The 16,558-nt window shown below is 55.7% G+C and overlaps 3 protein-coding genes across 10 annotated transcripts in view; 1 reads left to right on the top strand and 2 right to left on the bottom strand.

The window, feature by feature from the left end:
• Nucleotides 1-103: 103 nt before the first annotated feature.
• MKRN2OS (MKRN2 opposite strand) lies at nucleotides 104-4,534 on the bottom strand. 2 transcript variants are annotated; one of them, XM_077786049.2, is made up of 4 exons: nucleotides 4,328-4,534; nucleotides 3,923-3,972; nucleotides 2,338-2,500; nucleotides 104-775 (listed from the first exon to the last, which is right to left on the bottom strand). In XM_077786049.2, exons 1-4 carry the CDS (start codon nucleotides 4,522-4,524, stop codon nucleotides 529-531), a joined length of 657 nt encoding a protein of 218 aa, XP_077642175.2. In that variant the 5' UTR covers nucleotides 4,525-4,534; the 3' UTR covers nucleotides 104-528. The 2 variants fall into 2 exon arrangements, with proteins under 2 accessions (XP_077642175.2, XP_085446900.1); XM_085590774.1 differs by lacking the exon at nucleotides 4,328-4,534 and having other exon boundaries at nucleotides 3,923-4,308.
• Nucleotides 4,535-4,537: 3 nt separating this feature from the next.
• On the top strand, nucleotides 4,538-13,403 carry MKRN2 (makorin ring finger protein 2). Its single transcript, XM_021530454.3, has 8 exons — nucleotides 4,538-4,688; nucleotides 5,410-5,538; nucleotides 6,429-6,577; nucleotides 7,199-7,503; nucleotides 8,209-8,423; nucleotides 9,489-9,599; nucleotides 10,038-10,182; nucleotides 10,571-13,403. Exons 1-8 carry the CDS (start codon nucleotides 4,663-4,665, stop codon nucleotides 10,724-10,726), a joined length of 1,236 nt encoding a protein of 411 aa, XP_021386129.3. The 5' UTR covers nucleotides 4,538-4,662; the 3' UTR covers nucleotides 10,727-13,403.
• Nucleotides 13,362-16,558, bottom strand: part of RAF1 (Raf-1 proto-oncogene, serine/threonine kinase) — a 63,821-nt gene continuing 60,624 nt past the window's right edge. For all 7 annotated transcript variants that reach the window (XM_085590772.1, XM_077786047.2, XM_021530451.4 and 4 more), the window contains 2 exons: nucleotides 15,622-15,756; nucleotides 13,362-14,417 (listed from right to left, as the gene is read on the bottom strand). In XM_085590772.1, the coding sequence (XP_085446898.1) occupies nucleotides 14,277-14,417; nucleotides 15,622-15,756 (276 nt within the window). In that variant the 3' untranslated portion in view covers nucleotides 13,362-14,276. The remainder of the gene's footprint in view (nucleotides 14,418-15,621; nucleotides 15,757-16,558) is intronic.

Below are 16,558 nucleotides of genomic sequence, written 5' to 3' on the forward strand. Positions count from 1 at the left end.
CTTGGGATTTGCAGCTTTATATTCAGGTATCTGGATTCCACCTTGGCTTCTTTCCTTTACCCTGCAGTTCAGAGTGGAAAAAGAAATCTGACAGCAAAGAGGCTGGATTTATTTGTTGGTATATTTATTAGTAATTAAAGGAAAGGAAATTAACAGTCAGATAGGGATGGGATTTAGCAGCACACAAACACGTGTTCCCTTTTTTTCACCCATCAGTAAACAAATGTGACAGGAAAAGGCTATTTTGGTTTGCTACAGCTGAAGTTCATTTCTAAAGCCCTGAATTCCACAGCAGTTCTGATTTCTGCTGTGACGTGTCTTTGCAGAACAGAGCACACAGTGAATGTTAAATCAGAAAACATTTTTCCACAGGAATAGTTCCCGTGGAAATTCTCTGTAGTGTGTACATTGAAACGCACAAGCTCAGTACCCTGCTCCTCCCTGAGGTACAGGGCGAAGTGAATGGTGTTTTTAACCACATTAAACCCTGAACCCTGAGCTGGAGCCCCAACCCTCCCTTGCCCATGGCTACTCCAGCAGGCTGTGGTTCCCAGCCCCGCTGTGGTGCTGCTGCTCAGCCAGGGGCACGATGTAGACGTCGCTGTGCTGCAGCTGCTGCTGCAGGGCCAGGTAGCGCGAGGCCTCGGAGGTGTGGGGCAGCAGGAAGCGCTGGGTGAACTCGCCCTTGCTCAGCGCCGCGCGGCCCCGGGCCTGCCGCACGCGGTTCACGAAGGCCAGGGCAAAGGTGTAGCAGTTGTGCTGCTGCTCCTCGTACCTGGGGAGACACCCCTGAGCAGGGCACTGCTGCTCACCCAACAAACACCCCTGAGCAGGGCACTGCTGCTCACCAAACAAACACCCCTGGGCAGGGCACTGCCACTCACCAAACATCCCTGAGCAGGGCACTGCTGCTCACCCAACAAACACCCCTGAGCAGGGCACTGCCGCTCACCCAACAAACACCCCTGAGCAGGGCACTGCTGCTCACCCAACAAACACCCCTGAGCAGGGCACTGCTGCTCACCAAACAAACACCCCTGAGCAGGGCACTGCCAATCACCCAACAAACACCCCTGAGCAGGGCACCTCACCCACCACCACCCCTGAGGAGTGGTTACTCCAGGAATGCTCTCCAGTTACTCCCCCTCCCTCCCAGTGGTTCAATTCACTCCTCACAAGGGGTACTTCCCAGCCTGAACTCTGAGTGTAAAAATGAGAGGGCTACAAGACCTGACAAAAAGGAGTTCTTGTTTTTCATACTTCTTTGGCTTTTACCTTGTTAACTTTTGCTCTTCCAGTTATTGTTAGCAGCTCTTTCCTGCAGCCCCAGAGTTAACTGTGTGCCCCCATGGGTGAGTGGGAGCTCATTTCAAATCCTTCTATCAGTGATTTACTATTCAGTAAATGAAAAGCTATCAGGAAAACCAGATGAGGCTTGGCCTGAACCCAAAGGAGTTACAGGATTAGTTTAGTGCAGTTCCTGTCCACTGAGAAAATAAGCAGAGGATTTAATTAAAAGAGTTGTTTTCAGTTCAGTGGTCACTGGCGTGGCTGTGAAAAAATGTCACTGTGTCAGGAGGTGGAAATCAGGGAAAAGCCAGGAGAAGGGATGCACACATCTCTGAACTTCTGCCAGTGATTTGATGTCAAGGCAGCTTTAATATTACTGTGAACTGTAAAAGTGACACAGGTTCTGTTGGTTTTACCAGCTCTGAAAACATCTAAAATTTCTATTCTAAATTAATTTTTCTATGTCCTTTAGGGGGTAATACTTGATCCCTGAAATTTTTTGTTAACACATAGAGAATCGCTAAAAAATTATTTTGCTTTGATTTTTATTTTCTTTTAGGGTTGCATTCACTCAGTGGCACCCAGGCAGGCTGTGTGTTACAGCTCTCTCACTGAGGGACAATCCCAGGAGTGGAGCTTTCCTGGAGAGCTGCTCTGTCACAAGAGCTGGAAATCAGCCTGCTTTCCATTTCTCACCACTTACATCGAAAACAACAACGGGGCAAGAATCCCATCACTGTGCTTAGCTTTTAAATGCAAATACACCTAAAACTGCTAAAACCTAGAAAAATAATTATGGAATTCTGCCTGGACTTTGTGCTCAGCAGCATGCAGGTTGCAGCATGCATTCATTGAACTGGGGCTTTCACACAGAATTCCCTGAAGTCACCTCTTGCTTTAGAGTTTTTATGTTCCAGCAGCTGAGTTTTATAAAATTCAGAACACTCAATCCAGGCAGGCCAGGTTGGCTGCCAGGAATGTCCTGAAGCACACCAGGCTCTGAGCCCAAACCTCATCCCAAACACACCCCAGCTGTTACTCACACACCTGTGAGGGAGCCAGGCCTCTTCCAAGGAGAATTCCTCCAGGAGGCTGTCCCAGTGCTGCAGGAGCTCCCACATGTCTGGCTGCACCAGGGGGATGCTGATGCACTGCTCCCAGCCGCTGGCAGCCCTGTGCACGCCCTCCTGGTCATAGTTGTACACCAGCCCTGCAAGCACAGCCATGGGCAGCACGCACTGAGTCCTTCTGGGCTTTTCCTGCCTTCCAGCAAAGTCCTGCTCTCATTTCACAGCACAGTTTGGAAAAAGGTCTGGCTCTTTTAATAATCACAGCAACTGAAGGACAATCAGGCTTCATTTCTGACCCCCAAAGAGACTGCCTTTGTATGAAATATACATCTGGAATGATGCTTTGCAGGGCGACCTACACTGGGTAGAACCCAATAGGATTTCTAATGTGCCTTTTAAAGATGTTTTCTAATTAGGGGTGTTTTTAGAATTAGCAAAAATGCTGTTAAACTCAGTGAAACTGTAATTCCTTAAAAGCAAGCCTAGCCTTTTGTTCCAGGGCTGGAAGGCACGTCTTGTCAGTGCCTGTTTAATCCATTCAGGGAATGAGTTTGCTCTGGGCTGTGCCGCAAGGTGAGCTCAGGCACCCCGCGGCATTCCGAGCTGGGACTGCCGGGCAGCAGGGCTGGCAGGGGATAGGGCAGGGCAGGGGAGGGGCTGGGGCAGGGGAGGGGCTGGGGCAGGGCAGGGCAGGGCAGGGGAGGGGAGGGGCAGGGGAGGGGCTGGGGCAGGGCAGGGCAGGGCAGGGGAGGGGAGGGGCAGGGGCAGGGGAGGGACAGGGGAAGGGCAGGGGAGGGGCAGGTTAGGGGAGGGGCAGGGCAGGGCAGGGGAGGGGCAAGGGCAGGGGAGGGGCTGGGGCAGGGCAAGGGCAGGGGAGGGGCAGGTTAGGGGAGGGGCAGGGCAGGGGAGGGGCAAGGGCAGGGGAGGGGCAGGGGCAGGGGAGGGGCTGGGGCAGGGGAGGGGCAGAGGCAGGGCAGGGACAGGGGAAGGGCAGGGGAGGGGCTGGGGCAGGGCAAGGGCAGGGGAGGGGCAGGTTAGGGGCAGGGCAGGGGCAGGGCAGGGGAGGGGCAGGGCAGGGGCAAGGCAGGGGAGGGGCAGGGGAGGGGCAGGGCAGGGGAGGGGCAGGGCAGGGGCAAGGCAGGGGAGGGGCAGGGGAGGGGCAGGGCAGGGGAGGGGCGGGGCAGGGCAGGGGAGGGGAGGGGCAGGGCAGGGGAGGGGCAGGGCAGGGCAGGGGAGGGGCTGGGGCAGGGCAGGGCAGGGGCAGGGCAGGGCAGGGCAGGGGCAGGGCAGGGCAGGGGCAGGGCAGGGCAGGGCAGGGGCAGGGCAGGGCAGGGCAGGGCAGGGCAGGGGCAGGGCAGGGCAGGGCAGGGCAGGGGCAAGGGCAGGGCAGGGCAGGGCAGGGCAGGGGCAGGGCAGGGCAGGGGCAGGGGCAGGGCAGGGCAGGGGCAGGGGCAGGGCAGGGCAGGGCAGGGCAGGGGCAGGGCAGGGCAGGGGCAGGGCAGGGCAGGGGCAGGGCAGGGCAGGGCAGGGGCAGGGGCAGGGCAGGGGCGGGCGCTGCTCACCCTGGGAGTTGGTGATGCCCACGTGCAGGTCGCAGTGCCCGCGGTAGTCGCTGCGAGAGGAGCAGGGGCTGCGGAGGGCGGCCGCCCGCCCGCCTTCCTGCCCGGGCGCTCTGCCCTCCGCTCCCAGCCCTTCCCTTCCCTGCCCCTGCCCTTTTTCCTCCCCATTCCCTCTCAATGCCCGCCCTTTTCCCATCCCTTTTCCCTCCCATTCCCCATTCTCCTCCCCTTTCACCTCCCATTCTCCATTTCCCTTCCCATTCCCCTCCCCTTTCCCTCCCCGTTCCCCTCCCATTCTCCATTTCCCTCTCAGTGCCCGCCCCATTCCCGTTCCCGTCCCCATCCCCATTCCTATTCCAGTTCCCGTTCCCGGTCCCGCCCCGCCCCGCAGCGCCCCCTGGCGGTTACTGCAGGAAGTTGCCGCGGCTGGGCCTAATGAGGAAGGCGCGGGGCTGCCCGTGGCCGTGCCGGAAGGGGCAGCGCAGGCGGACAGGCGCAGCGGCCAGCCCGGCGGCGCGCAGGTCCCCGCCGCACGCGGGGCAGCGCGGCGGCGCGCGCCGGCAGTACAGCAGCGCGCGGCAGTGGCGCACGCGCAGCAGCGCCATGGCCCGGCGCGCCGGCGAACGCCGTCCGGCCGGAAACGCGGCCGCGGGGAGGGGAGGGGCCGCGGCCACGCCCCCCCGCGCCGCGGAACCTCAGCGCGCGGCGCGCGGGGCCGGGCGGGCCCGGCAGTGCGGCGCACGATGAGCACGAAGCAGGTGACGTGCAGGTGAGCGCGAGCCGCGGCCGCACGGCCCAGAGCCCTCAGAGCCCTCAGAGCCCTCACCGCTCCTGAGCCCTCAGAGCCCTCACTGCCCCCACTGCCCTCACAGCTCCTGAGCCCGCAGGGCCCGCTGAGCCCGCACGGCCCTCGGAGCCCTCAGAGACGGCACGGCCCTCTAAGCCCTCCCTGCCGTCAGAGCCCGCACGGCCTGCAGAGCCCCAGAGCCCTCAGAGCCCGCACGGCCCTCGGGCACCCCGCCGGCACCGCCTCGGGCCCTGCCCCGCGCCTCGTTCCGCTCTCCCGCCCCCCACACTCGGCCCGGGCCGGAGCCCTCACAGCCCCCAGACCCCGCCCCGGGCCCTTGGAGCCGCCCGGTCCCGCTCCCGGCCCCGCAGGCCGTGTGGGCCGAGCCGGGGCCCGTGGGTGCCCCGAGCCCCGTCCCGGCGCTGCCCGGGAGCGGCGGGGCCAGCGCGGAGCGGCTCTCGGGGGTTCTGCCCGGGGGAGGGCGCTCGGGTAGCGGAGGGGCCGCGGGCAGCCCCCGCGGCTGGGGGTGAGCGCGGAGCGCTCTGCCCGGGGCAGGCGGGGCACGGCCGGAGCCGCGGGGCCGGGCCGGGCTGGAGGGGCTTTGCCAGCCGCGGTGCTGCCCCACAAACACACACACAAACACACAAACACACAAAGGCGGTGCTCCCGCGGCAGCGCCCGCCCTGAGCGCGTCTCTCCGCAGGTACTTCTTGCAGGGCGTGTGCCGGGAGGGCAGCAAGTGCCTCTTCTCCCATGACCTGGCCACCAGCAAATCCTCCACCATCTGCAAGTACTACCAGAAGGGGCAGTGTGCCTACGGCTCCCGCTGCAGGTAAGCCCCCGGCACCTCCTGGCCTGGCAGCCTCCCCCAGGGCCAGCAAGGAGCACCGGGGCAGGGGAAGAATTTATTAAATGTCAGTTTTGCCAGAGCATAAAGCAGCTTTGTCCTCCAGTGGTAGAGTTCTGCTCTGGCTCAGTTTCAGGGATTGCTTTGCTCTGTAGAAATGGAGCTTTGGGTCTCAGGTGTGTTTTCCACCCCGTTGTTGCAGTCAGAGCTGCAGGTGCTGCTGGAGAGGATGGGAGCTCCTGGTGCAGCTCCCTCCTGCCCTTCCAGTGCAGTTTTGGAACTTTAGCTCTGCCTGGGAGCAAAGTGCCCTCCTCGTGTTCCCCTGGCTGGGTGGGAGGGCTGAGCAGTCCCACAGCTCTCCCTGAGTGTGAGGTTAAAACTGCCAGGGGAATGCTCTGAGGAGTACCGGGCATGGATTGCTTCCTGGGGAATTCCCTGCTGCCTGAGGAGCCCGCAGCTCCCCTGGGAGCTCCCTGCCTTGTCTGGTCCCTGTGCCACACCAGGGTCAGGCTCTGGGCATCACTGATTCCATCTGCTGCTCCGGGCTGGGCTGAGCTCCTCCGGGCTGGCTGCAGGCTGCGTGTGCTTTCCTGGCTGCAGTTTGGGCACTGGGGTACGTGTCCAGGCCCATGCACAGATGGGGAATATTTCTGTTCCCCTGAAAATACTGTAGCATTTCAGTACGGCCGGAGCAGCCCCTTCACTCCCCGGGCTGCTCCTGCTCTGCTGCTGTGCTGTGTCCCCGGTTTCCCTGGGGTGTGTCCCCGGCTCCCCCAGGGTCTCTCCCCGGTTTCCCGGCTGTTGGGATCCTTCCCCCGGGGCAGCTGTGGGTTGGGTGTCCGGGTGCGGGCCGTGATGCCGTTTCCGTGCCGCAGGTATGACCACGTGAGGCTCCCTCCGGCGGGCGGAGCCGCGGCCCCGCCGCCCTCCGCGGCCCCGGGCAGCCCCCGGGCGCCCCCCGAGCCCGGCCCCGGCGCCCCGCGCAGCAGGAGGGAGAAGAGGACGCTGGTGCTGCGGGACAGAAGTGAGTGGGAGGCTGCTGGGCTCGGGGCCGCGGGGAGGGGGTGGTGTCTCCTGCGGTTATCGGGATTTCAAGGTCGGCCTGGGCTCCTGCCGGAGCCTCCTTCCTGCAGGCACCGCCTGCCCATCCTTTTCGGTGCTCCGGGCAGTGCCTGCCTCCGTCCTGCTCCCCCGGCTGGGAGTGCTTTGTGCGCCCTGACAGGAGGATGAGCGGGGCAGTGTCAGGCTCTGCTCCCAGTCAGCAGCAGCACGGCCTGGGAGACTGGGGCTGGGCATCGGGGTGGGGGTGCTTTGCATGGAGAGAATGGGCAGGCACTGGGAGGGATTCCTCAGCCCTGGAGGTGTCCGAGGGACAGCTGGTGTGGCACTCGGGGCTCTGGACGGGGTGACAAAGTGGCGATGGGTCAGACCTGCTGATCGTCCAGCTGTAGTGGTTCTGTGGTTTTTCAGCCAGTCAGTGACCAGAGCACAGCTGAATAAACACCAGGCAGCCTGGGGGAATCCCTGTGACTCCTGAGCAGGGGATCAGGGATGGCCCCAGGGCAGCCAGCAGTGCCGGTGCGGGGCTGAGCGGTGCCCGGCGCGGTGCCCGCAGGGCTGTGAGTGCTCCCCGCTGTCCCCGCAGACCTGTGCGGCCCCAGCGAGGACGCTCAGCGGCCCGGCGGCCCCGGGGCCGGGCTGTGCTGCGGCAGCCCCGGGGACAGCCAGGAGGACAAGCCCCACTCCTACCTGGAGGCCATCTGCAGCGGGCTGCAGGAGCCGGGGCCCGGCGGCTGCCCCGGCGCCGCGGAGCAGCTGTGTCCCTACGCCGCCGCCGGCGCCTGCCACTTCGGGGAGCGCTGCCTCTACCTGCACGGGGAGCTCTGCGAGATCTGCGGCCTCCAGGTGCTGCACCCCTTCGACCAGGAGCAGAGGAAGGCCCACGAGATGGTAAAGGGGGAGCTGGGGGGGCTGCTCTGCTCAGGGCAGGGTTGGGGCTGGCTGCTCTGAAGATGGAGCTGCTGCTGTACTGCTGCTCTGGAGAATGTGCTAGGAGTGGTCAGCTGAAGCCTCTGGAGCTGAATGGGCAGCGATGCTGCAGGCAGCACCTCGGGGGTTTTGCCATTCCATCTTCGTGCAGCCTTCTCCCACAGCACCCTGAGGGTCTCCCAGGAGAATCTCTTTGGGAGGTCTCTGAGGCACCAGCTTGCCCTGCAGTGCTGAGGGAATGGGCTGTGGATTGTCACTGCTGTGGGAAAGCTTGAAATAAGAGAGTAATTCCTTAACTGGGGAAAAATTAACATCTGGTGTACAAGTGTGGCCTTAATTGTACTCAGAGGAACACCTTGAGTGTGGCACCTATTTAGTGAGATGTTTTTTGGGGATGTTTGAAGCATCAGATAATTCAGTACCTGTTGCCTGACAGAGATGCAGAAAGGGGTGAATGAAGCACCCTGGCATCTTTATTTCTGACAGCTGGGAGAACACTGAAGGCTGAAATGCATGATTGAATTTAATGTTGTTTAAATTAAACCCTGACAGTGACAGGTAGGAATGATGCCCCCAGTGAGTGTTCCATGTTTTCCCTGCAGTAGATCCTTTCCAGAGGGAATTTGGTGTGACAGGCAGGCACTCACAGTGGCTCTCCCCTGACAGATGTGCATGGCAACGTTCGAGCACGACATGGAGAGGGCCTTTGCCATCCAGGCCAGCCAGGACAAGGTGTGCAGCATCTGCATGGAGGTGGTGTATGAGAAGCCCTCGGCCTCAGAGAGGAGGTTTGGGATCCTGTCCAACTGCACCCACACGTACTGCCTGTCCTGCATCCGCCAGTGGAGATGTGCCAAGCAGTTTGAGAACCCCATCATCAAGTGAGTTCTGGCACCTGCCACGGCCTGGGGGGCTGCACCTGCTCCAGGTGCTGCCAGGCCCAGGGCTGGGCTGAGAGCTGCCTGCACAGCATCAGGGTGCACTGGGTATCCTTTGGGGCAGTTCCCTTCATTCCACAGCCCTGTGGGGGAGCTTTGGCCAGTGGCAGCTCAGCCCTCTCTGATGGTGTGTTCAGTGGGCAGAGCGAACTCTGGAACAGCTGGGACCTGGAAAAACTCTGCCCCTTGTGAAATGCCTCATTTCCTGGGCTCAGAACTGAGATTGGAATGCTCTCATGTGGCAGTGTCCTGGTGTCCCCCGTGCTGAGCAGCAGACACAGAATCTTTAGAATAACCATCTACCTGTGGCACGAGCTGATGGAGCAGCTGTTATCACTACAGTGCCCACTTCAGTGAGGGACTTCAGTAAGAACTCCCATTTTTTCCTATGTATGTGCTTAATTATAGGATTTTCCCCTAAATTACAGCTTGGTCCAGGTAAATGTCTCACTTAGCACACTTTTATCTGTCTCAGTAAATGCCTTTATCTTCTAGCTCTACAAAAAATGTGTTCCAAACATGTTCTCCCTCGGAGAGAATTTAAAACATCCAATTAGGGAAGCTTCCTTCTTGAAGCATCTCAAGTTACAAACATGCTGAAGAAAAGGTGGGAAATATTTTCAGTCCTCTACCAAAATAGACTTTTCTGCACAACTTTCACTCCAAATTTCACTGAAGTGACCCTCAGCTCTTTGCATTTCAAAAGGCTGTGACATCTTAATTTGTGGTTTTGGCTTCCTGCTGCACTCCCAGAACACAGTTTGTTTCTGCACACTGAGGAAGTCCCTGCTGCTTTTGCTCAAGTCCAGAAACAAACAAAGCCCTGGGTGCCCGGAGGGTAATTCCAGCTGGAACTCCCAGCAAAGTGCTGTGCTAACGTGGGAGGAGGTGTGTGCTGCCTGAGGTGCCAGAGATGCCCTTTCTCTCAGGAGGATCCTGTGCCAGCTCTGTGGAGGGTTTCAGTCTGGGGAGGTACCAGAGCATCTCTGCTTTGTCTTGTTCCTCCAGGTCCTGCCCCGAGTGCAGGGTGATCTCCGAGTTTGTCATCCCCAGCGTGTACTGGGTGGAAGAGCAGGAGAAGAAGAATGAGCTGATTGAAGCATTTAAGCAGGGAGTGGGGTAAGTTCAGCAGCCACCCACACTCCTCATGTTATTCTTTAGCTGCTCTAAGACTCGGGCAATTGCTGAGCCTTTATTTTTCAGTTTACTGTAATTACTGACCACTCTGCAGAGAGCTGCTCATCTCTGCTCACACCTGTGCTTCACTCTGTGGCTGTGTAATTGTAGCTCACACATTCAGCCTCCCTCTGCTCAGAACTGTCGAAGCCAAAACTGACTTCATGTGCATCCCTCAGCCATAATTGCCTGCAAGGTTGTTGGTGACTGAGGAGAGCAAATGGGGAAGGAAAATGGAAGAGTTTCACTGCTCTCAGCTGAGGAATGGGAGGCCAAAGCTCTGGCTGTGTTACCAGGGCATCACTGAGGCTGTGGGGACTGAAGTGCACCTCCTTCCCTTGCAGCTGAAGGCAATAACCCTCTCTCTTGCAATGAACTCAGGAAAAAGCCCTGCAAGTACTTTGAGCAAGGCAAGGGAACGTGTCCCTTCGGAGGGAAGTGTCTGTACCTGCACGCCTATCCCGACGGGACCCGAGCAGAGCCTGAGAAGCCCCGGAAGCAGCTCAGCTCCGAGGGCACAGTGCGGGTAAGGGAGCCCTGCTGTCCCCAGCCCTCCCTGCTGGGGATGCTTCCTGCCATGCAGGACAAGGGAGGAAAGCCCTCTCACTGTTCCCTTGGCAAAGGTTTGTTCTTGGAGGTGGAAGGCACCTCTCGTTGAACTACAAAATAGCATTGCTTGGTTTTTTTCCACCAGTCCAAACCTTTCCTCAGAGGAATTCTGCCCTTAAAGCTTTCACCCACAGTACTCACAGTTCCTCTCCTCTGCCCCAGCTGTGTCCCCTCAGCGCCTGTTCTGGGACAGGCTGTCAGCCTGAGCTCAAACCCAGCTCTGAGACTGGTTTGAAGGAGGAGACACCTGCCCAGGCCAGCGTGGGCTGGCTGCTGGTGCTCAGGCAGCTTTTTCTCTCTTGCAGTTCTTCAATTCCGTGCGCCTGTGGGACTTCATCGAGGACAGGGAGAGCAGGAGCACACCCGACGCCGAGGTCACGGAGCTGGGGGAGCTGTTCATGCACCTCTCTGGGGCTGAGGAGGATCCCACTGCTGCCAGGGAGCACACACAGCCCCTCTGAGCCCAGCAGTGCAGCTGCTTGCCAGCCATGCTTTTACTCTCTGCAGCACAGGTAGAACAAAACGTGCCCTGGTGGTTACTTGTGCAGTCCTGGTAAAGTTTACAGATAGTTTTTATATGGCAACAACAAAAAAAGACTAAAATATATTTAAAAGAAAAAAAAAATTGGCTGCATGGAAAAAAATCCCTTAATCCCAGGAGGGTTTTCTCCCTCTCTGGCCTAACATGCTGTCTTGTGAGCTGAGTGGTAGTGTAAGTACAGGTCCAGTGAAAGCTTAAGCTGGTAAAAACTGTTGCTAATTAGAGTTTGGGTGCTTTTGGGTTTTTTCCTCCACTAAAACAGCTAAATGTATAACAACAAAACCCACTGGGAATAATGGTCAGTGTAGGGTTTTCTCCTTAAAAAGGAGCTGGTACATTATACCTCAAGTAGTACCCTGGAGTTCAGAGCAGTTTGGTGGAATCCCTGGGCAGGGCCTGGCTCTCAGGTGCTGCCAGGGAGTTCCCAGCCCTGTTTCACACTAACCCAGTGCTGGGAGGCACCAGTGGCTCCTGCTGAGAGGCAAATGCAGCTGCACTGATTCCTGAACTCTGGCACAACTGGAGCTTGGGAGCTGCAGCACGAGAGGAGCTGTCCTCACCAACCCAGCCAGCCCTGCCCCACAGCCAGGAGTGGCTCTGCAGCAGCTCAGTGCCTCCATTCCCCTTTTCCCCAGCACTGCCCAAGGCCCAGGGCTGAGGGATTGTGCACATCTCTGCTGAGTTAACAGAATTGTTACTGAATTCTGCCTTTGTTAAAAACGGGATTTCTGTTGGTGTGGCAAAGGCAGCTTGATTGTGAAATCTGGTACCAGAAGTTAATTTTGCCAAGTCAACTGTTCTAACTTGAAATTTAAACCAAGAATTCAGTGTGCACTGCAGTGGCTGCTGAGTAACAGCATGGACACAGCTGAGCATGAGCTGCCACTGACTTAGGTCCTTGTAAATCACTTGGGGGTGGAGTGAGACACTGAGCAGGGCTTGTAAATACAGATAGAGATGTGGGGTTTATTTTAGAACAGTTTGGTTGCAATGGAAGGCAGGTGTGTTAACTGGTTTGGTTATTATCTACAGCAATATAAAAGCATAAAAATAATACTTAAAATTGTGTAAGAAAGGAAGGCCAAGAGCAGAAAGGTTTGTAAGGTTTGTAATCACCACCTGTGGACCAGTGATGGTCACAGCTTCCTCCAGCAAGGGTGGGAAATGCTGAAGGAGAAGGTGTTCAGAGGGAGCTGGGCAGGAGGCTGTGCCAGCTGGGCACACAGGGCCCTCCCTGGGGCAGTGACAGCAGGGTCTGCTCCCAGCTGGGAGGGACCAGCAGCAGCCTTAATCTGGGGTTCCACATCTTCAGCTGCCACCAAAGCAGTGACTCCTGGATTGTCCCTTCAGTGCTGTTGGCACTTCTGGGTCAGGGGCTCCTCCCTGTGCCAGCTGTGCCCTCTGTTCTGAGCTGGAAATTAAACTGTCCCCTCACTATCCCCCTACAGGTGATACTTAGCTCACTGCAGTCAGGACTGGCCTTGGCAGTGGCTGTAACATCAATTCCCAGTTTCTTGGTAAAACTGGCCTAGCGAAGGTCTGAAGCCCAATCAGTGCAACTGGTCAGCAGTAATTACAAAGCAGAAGGTAAATTATCCCTAAGAGGGGTGTCACACACCAAGATCAATGTTTAAGGACACCCAAACACCCTTTCTACCCTAGAGTAATTCCCCAGCCCTCATCCTCTCACTGAAGCTCATTTCCATCTGCTCCTGCACATAATTTTTTTCTCCAGAAATACTGTCAGGAGTACATAAAAAAAAAACAGTAATATTGTTAAAAGCCTTGCAAAACTGTATGGAGACTCAATTTACCATTCAGGAAGCAAAGCTTACATGAATTCTCAGTTATCACCCAGGGATTCAAGTTCTGTTACAGAATGTTCTGGGGACAAACTGGAGGTGATTTCTGTGTCTGGCTCTCCTCCCCTGCACAGGAGCTTTGTGAGTTTCTGCTGCTGCAGAGAGGCTGCAGTGGCTGTTTGGGCATTCCTGGGAGAGGTGCACAGGGGGACAGTCACAGTTCCCAGCCAAGGCAGCAGATCTGCCCAGCAGCTCTGGGGTGGAGGTGCCAGAGGGCACTGCCAGCCCCGCTCCCCACTCCCTGACCCCCCAGAACCTGTTTGCACCCACAGAAAGGCGAAGTCCCAAAGTGGGCTCCATTCGTGCCCTAATAACCACATTTTACATTGAAAACACCCATTTTTAGATTCACCCACCTGTTCCTGTCCTCCATGGAGTTCAGCCAACATAAAAACCTCTCAATAAAAGAGAAAATTGAGCCAAAGTGGTGCAGGGCAAGAGCCTGAGAGCACATCAGGGGGTCGTCCAAAGCAGCTGCTGCTCAAAGATCACTACGGTACAAAAAGCTGTCTTGTCCTGTGACTGGAAATGTAGAGGTTGTTTTAACAAGTGTGTTTTTACTTGCACTGCTATTATTTATCACTTACTTTTAAAAAATTATTCAGAATGTCATTTCTTGTGTTTTCCAAATGCAGATGTCCCACTCTGAACTGTGGATGACTACATTAAAATGATGACAATGAATCTTAAACCTAAAATTTAATTTATTTTATTAAAATAAGATAATCAGAGGAACCTTGGCTTACAATAAATGCATTTTCTCAGGAGCAATAAAAACAAAATTAAAACCCAAATCAACAAGAAAAACTGTATATGCTCAGTTTCCTCTTGCTAGTGCATCTCTTGGACGACAGCTTCCGCTGGGATGCAGCCTCTGCAGGAGGTGGGACATGCCCAGCCCCTTCCAGCCCCCAGCCCAGCATTCCTCACTCACCCTGCCTGGGCTGCACAAACAGGTCCATAGTACCAAAGGCAGCTGGGAGGCTTCCCAAGGTGACCAAAGCAGGACCGGCTCACCTCCTTCTCTGAGCAGGACAATTCACAACAGATTCCATCCTTTTGCAAGAGTTTTTCTTCTATGTGCAAAACTATTGCAAAACTATTTTGTGTTGAATTAGCATTTGAACTTATTTCATTGGCTTGGTGAAGCTCTTAGGCAGGAGCCGATTTCCAGAGTCATTTCCTCTTCCCACTCCAGGCACAGCTCCCTGGGGTGAGGTGACACTTGGCACGGGGCAGTCAGAGCACCAGAACATCACCTGTCCACAGAGCCACCTCACTGAGCACAGAGCAAACCCAGCCAGAACCACTGCCCAAGAAACAGCCATCACTTCTGGGAAGGGGAAAATAAGGCTCAAGTGCATCTATTAAAAAAATAGTAATAGATCTCTTGATTTGTAGTCTGTTACCTCTCCCAGAACAAGAGGTGGTAGCAAAGGCAATGAGGAGCCGCGTCCCTGCAGCTGAGAACCGCGCGAGTCCGCAGCAGGCGCTGTGCAGGACGCGGAGGCTCCTGCCGGAGGAGCCGGGCAGCGAGGCGGGAGCAGAGGCACCGCTCCGTTCTGCTGCTGCTGCGGGGCAGGGCAGCCCGGACACGCCCAGGGCAGCTCAGAACACGGGCAGCCGCGTGGAGGTCAGCGTGCACGCGTTGATGTCCTCGCTGTGCGCCGCGCGGTGCAGGGACGGCTCCGAGGCGCTGCGGTTGATCTTGGGCAGGGAGTGCTGCAGCAGCTCGATGGACGACAGGATCTGGGGAAAGAGCAGCGTTACGCTGTGCTCAGGACACCCCTTTTTCCTGGGACCCCTGTGACTCTGATCAGGTAAATGTGGTCCCCTCCTTCCTGCCCCGACCCCCTGTCCAGAGCCTAGCTAAGGCCATGTCCCTTCCTGTTCGCTCTTTCCCCCTTCATCTCATGGAATAAAGAAGCTGGACAATTACATCAGGGATTAGAGCCTCTTCTGCATCTTTGCCCATCTCCTGACATGCCTCCCCTCAAGGCCTCATATCTCTGGGCTGGCCTGGTAATCTGGGGGCTGAGAGGGGAGAAGTGTCAGAGCAGCTCAGAGAGGCCTCTGGGGCCTGCAGCTCCCTCTGCTCCCATTTAATCATTCATTAACTCTTTTAATTCTTACCCGATTGAATTATGGCTTTAAGTTCTGAATTAATGCTCTGTGGGGCACTAAAAACACCGAACCCAACTCTGCCCACCACTGTCAGTTGCTGTGAGGGCCTTGGAGAGTTTCAGAGGGTGGGAGGGTGCTTCGCATCAGTTCACAGACATTAGGGACAATTAAGCATCCAAACTACCCTCCAGCAGAGGAACAGGGAAAGAGCTGCATCTTCTGACTGACATTTAAAAAGAACTTTCTAAACAATGCTTGACTGCAACAGCAATAAGTTACTTTTTCCACAATTGCTGATGTTTAATTAATTAATTACTCATCATTAATGAGTATAAGAAAGTACCTTCCCCATCCCCATGGTGACAGGAAAAGCTAAAGCCTCCCTTGTAAAAATAGCAAAAAATTGCTCCATGAATTTACATCCGCTAGTGGATTTTGTTTCCTTGTTCAGAGTTGTGGGGAAGGAAAGGAGCAGTGGCCTCTCATTTCCCTCAACCCTACTCCAAAGCAGAATGGATACCCAGAGACAGATTTCACTGTGAGGGCGTGAGGGTGGGTTTGGCGTCTCTCTAGATACATCAGGGGTTGAAAGGCTGCTCTGGTGTCAGCCCAGCACAGCCTCAGCCCACACAAGCTGCAGGTTGTGTTCCTGGACTTCACACAAACTGCAAGTCAAGCAAAACTCAAACTGCCAAGAGCTACATTATGAATAAAGACAGAAACAGGACACAGGCTGCACTTCCCATTAATCAAAATTTCTGTGTGAGCAGACTCTGTGTGCTAATGGCTCTCCATAAACCCCTCAGCTCCTGTGCAGGACCCCACTCACCTGTGGGAACAGAGGCCGTTCCTCCCTAACCTTCTTCAAACAATCTGCTACCAGCCTCTTCATGGCCTTGGGGCAGTTCTTGTACAGCTTGCTGAGGTCTGGGGAAGCATAGCCCCTGCCAACCATGAAAATGATCTGCAAAAAACCCACAGCACAAGAGCCAGGTTACACAAGGGGCTTCACTGCTGGGCAGCTTCAGTGCCCCCAGGGTGCTGAAACCCAGGCCCACAGGGCACCAACACAGCCCTGCAGGTTTGGCTGGCTAACAGCACAGCTCAGCAAAGACTAAACACAAATATTCAATATTCCAAGGCTGGACACTAGATACTGGGACTTTTCCCTTAGTAAAAAGCACCACATCCAGTCTTCCTGATGTAGCAGCAGCATATTTAACACCAAAATGGGAATTTCCTATAACTGCAAATGTATAAAGCAGTATTTTACTGTGCAGCAAAAGCTGTGACCTGGGAATAAATTAACAGGGCACTTCAAATGTTTATAAACAAGGAGTTTTTTCCTTTGAGTACCTGCACTGTCAATACTGAGGTGAACACTCAGTTACACATTTACTGCTGAAACAAAGCAGCTTGTCAACATCACTTGAGTTGGTTTGCATTTGTATTTATCCTGCATTCCTCAAGGACAAGGGGATGTGCCATGGGCAGAAATAAACTGGAGTGTCCCAGAAAGGTAATTACTAAAAAAGTAATTCAGAAATATAAACATGACTGACTCTTTCTCATTTCTATGTCAGGAGCAGAGCTAACCTATTTCACAAAAATGATCATCATTACTAGGAATCACAAATTTCTGGCCTCCTATACAGTAAAACAATTGGGTTTTTTTTGCTTAACTGAAAAAGAAATCCATTGCCATTCTGGAACTACTGAACTTGGCAGACTTTTTTTTTGTGATGACATTTGCCAAAACATCTGGT

This window comes from Lonchura striata, chromosome 12 (assembly GCF_050655825.1).
Source record: "Lonchura striata isolate lonStrDom1 chromosome 12, ASM5065582v1, whole genome shotgun sequence".
NCBI classification, from domain to species: domain Eukaryota; kingdom Metazoa; phylum Chordata; class Aves; order Passeriformes; family Estrildidae; genus Lonchura; species Lonchura striata.

Coding starts and splice junctions, on each gene's coding strand:
- MKRN2OS (XM_085590774.1), bottom strand. CDS start 4,268: ATGGGGATGGGGACGGGAACGGGAATGGGGCGGGCACTGAGAGGGAAA. Junction 2,501..3,922: donor GGGCATCACCAACTCCCAGG/GTGAGCAGCGCC, acceptor CTGTGCTTGCAG/GGCTGGTGTACAACTATGAC. Junction 776..2,337: donor GAGGCCTGGCTCCCTCACAG/GTGTGTGAGTAA, acceptor GTGTCTCCCCAG/GTACGAGGAGCAGCAGCACA.
- MKRN2 (XM_021530454.3), top strand. CDS start 4,663: ATGAGCACGAAGCAGGTGACGTGCAG. Junction 6,578..7,198: donor GCTGGTGCTGCGGGACAGAA/GTGAGTGGGAGG, acceptor CTGTCCCCGCAG/ACCTGTGCGGCCCCAGCGAG. Junction 9,600..10,037: donor GCATTTAAGCAGGGAGTGGG/GTAAGTTCAGCA, acceptor CAATGAACTCAG/GAAAAAGCCCTGCAAGTACT.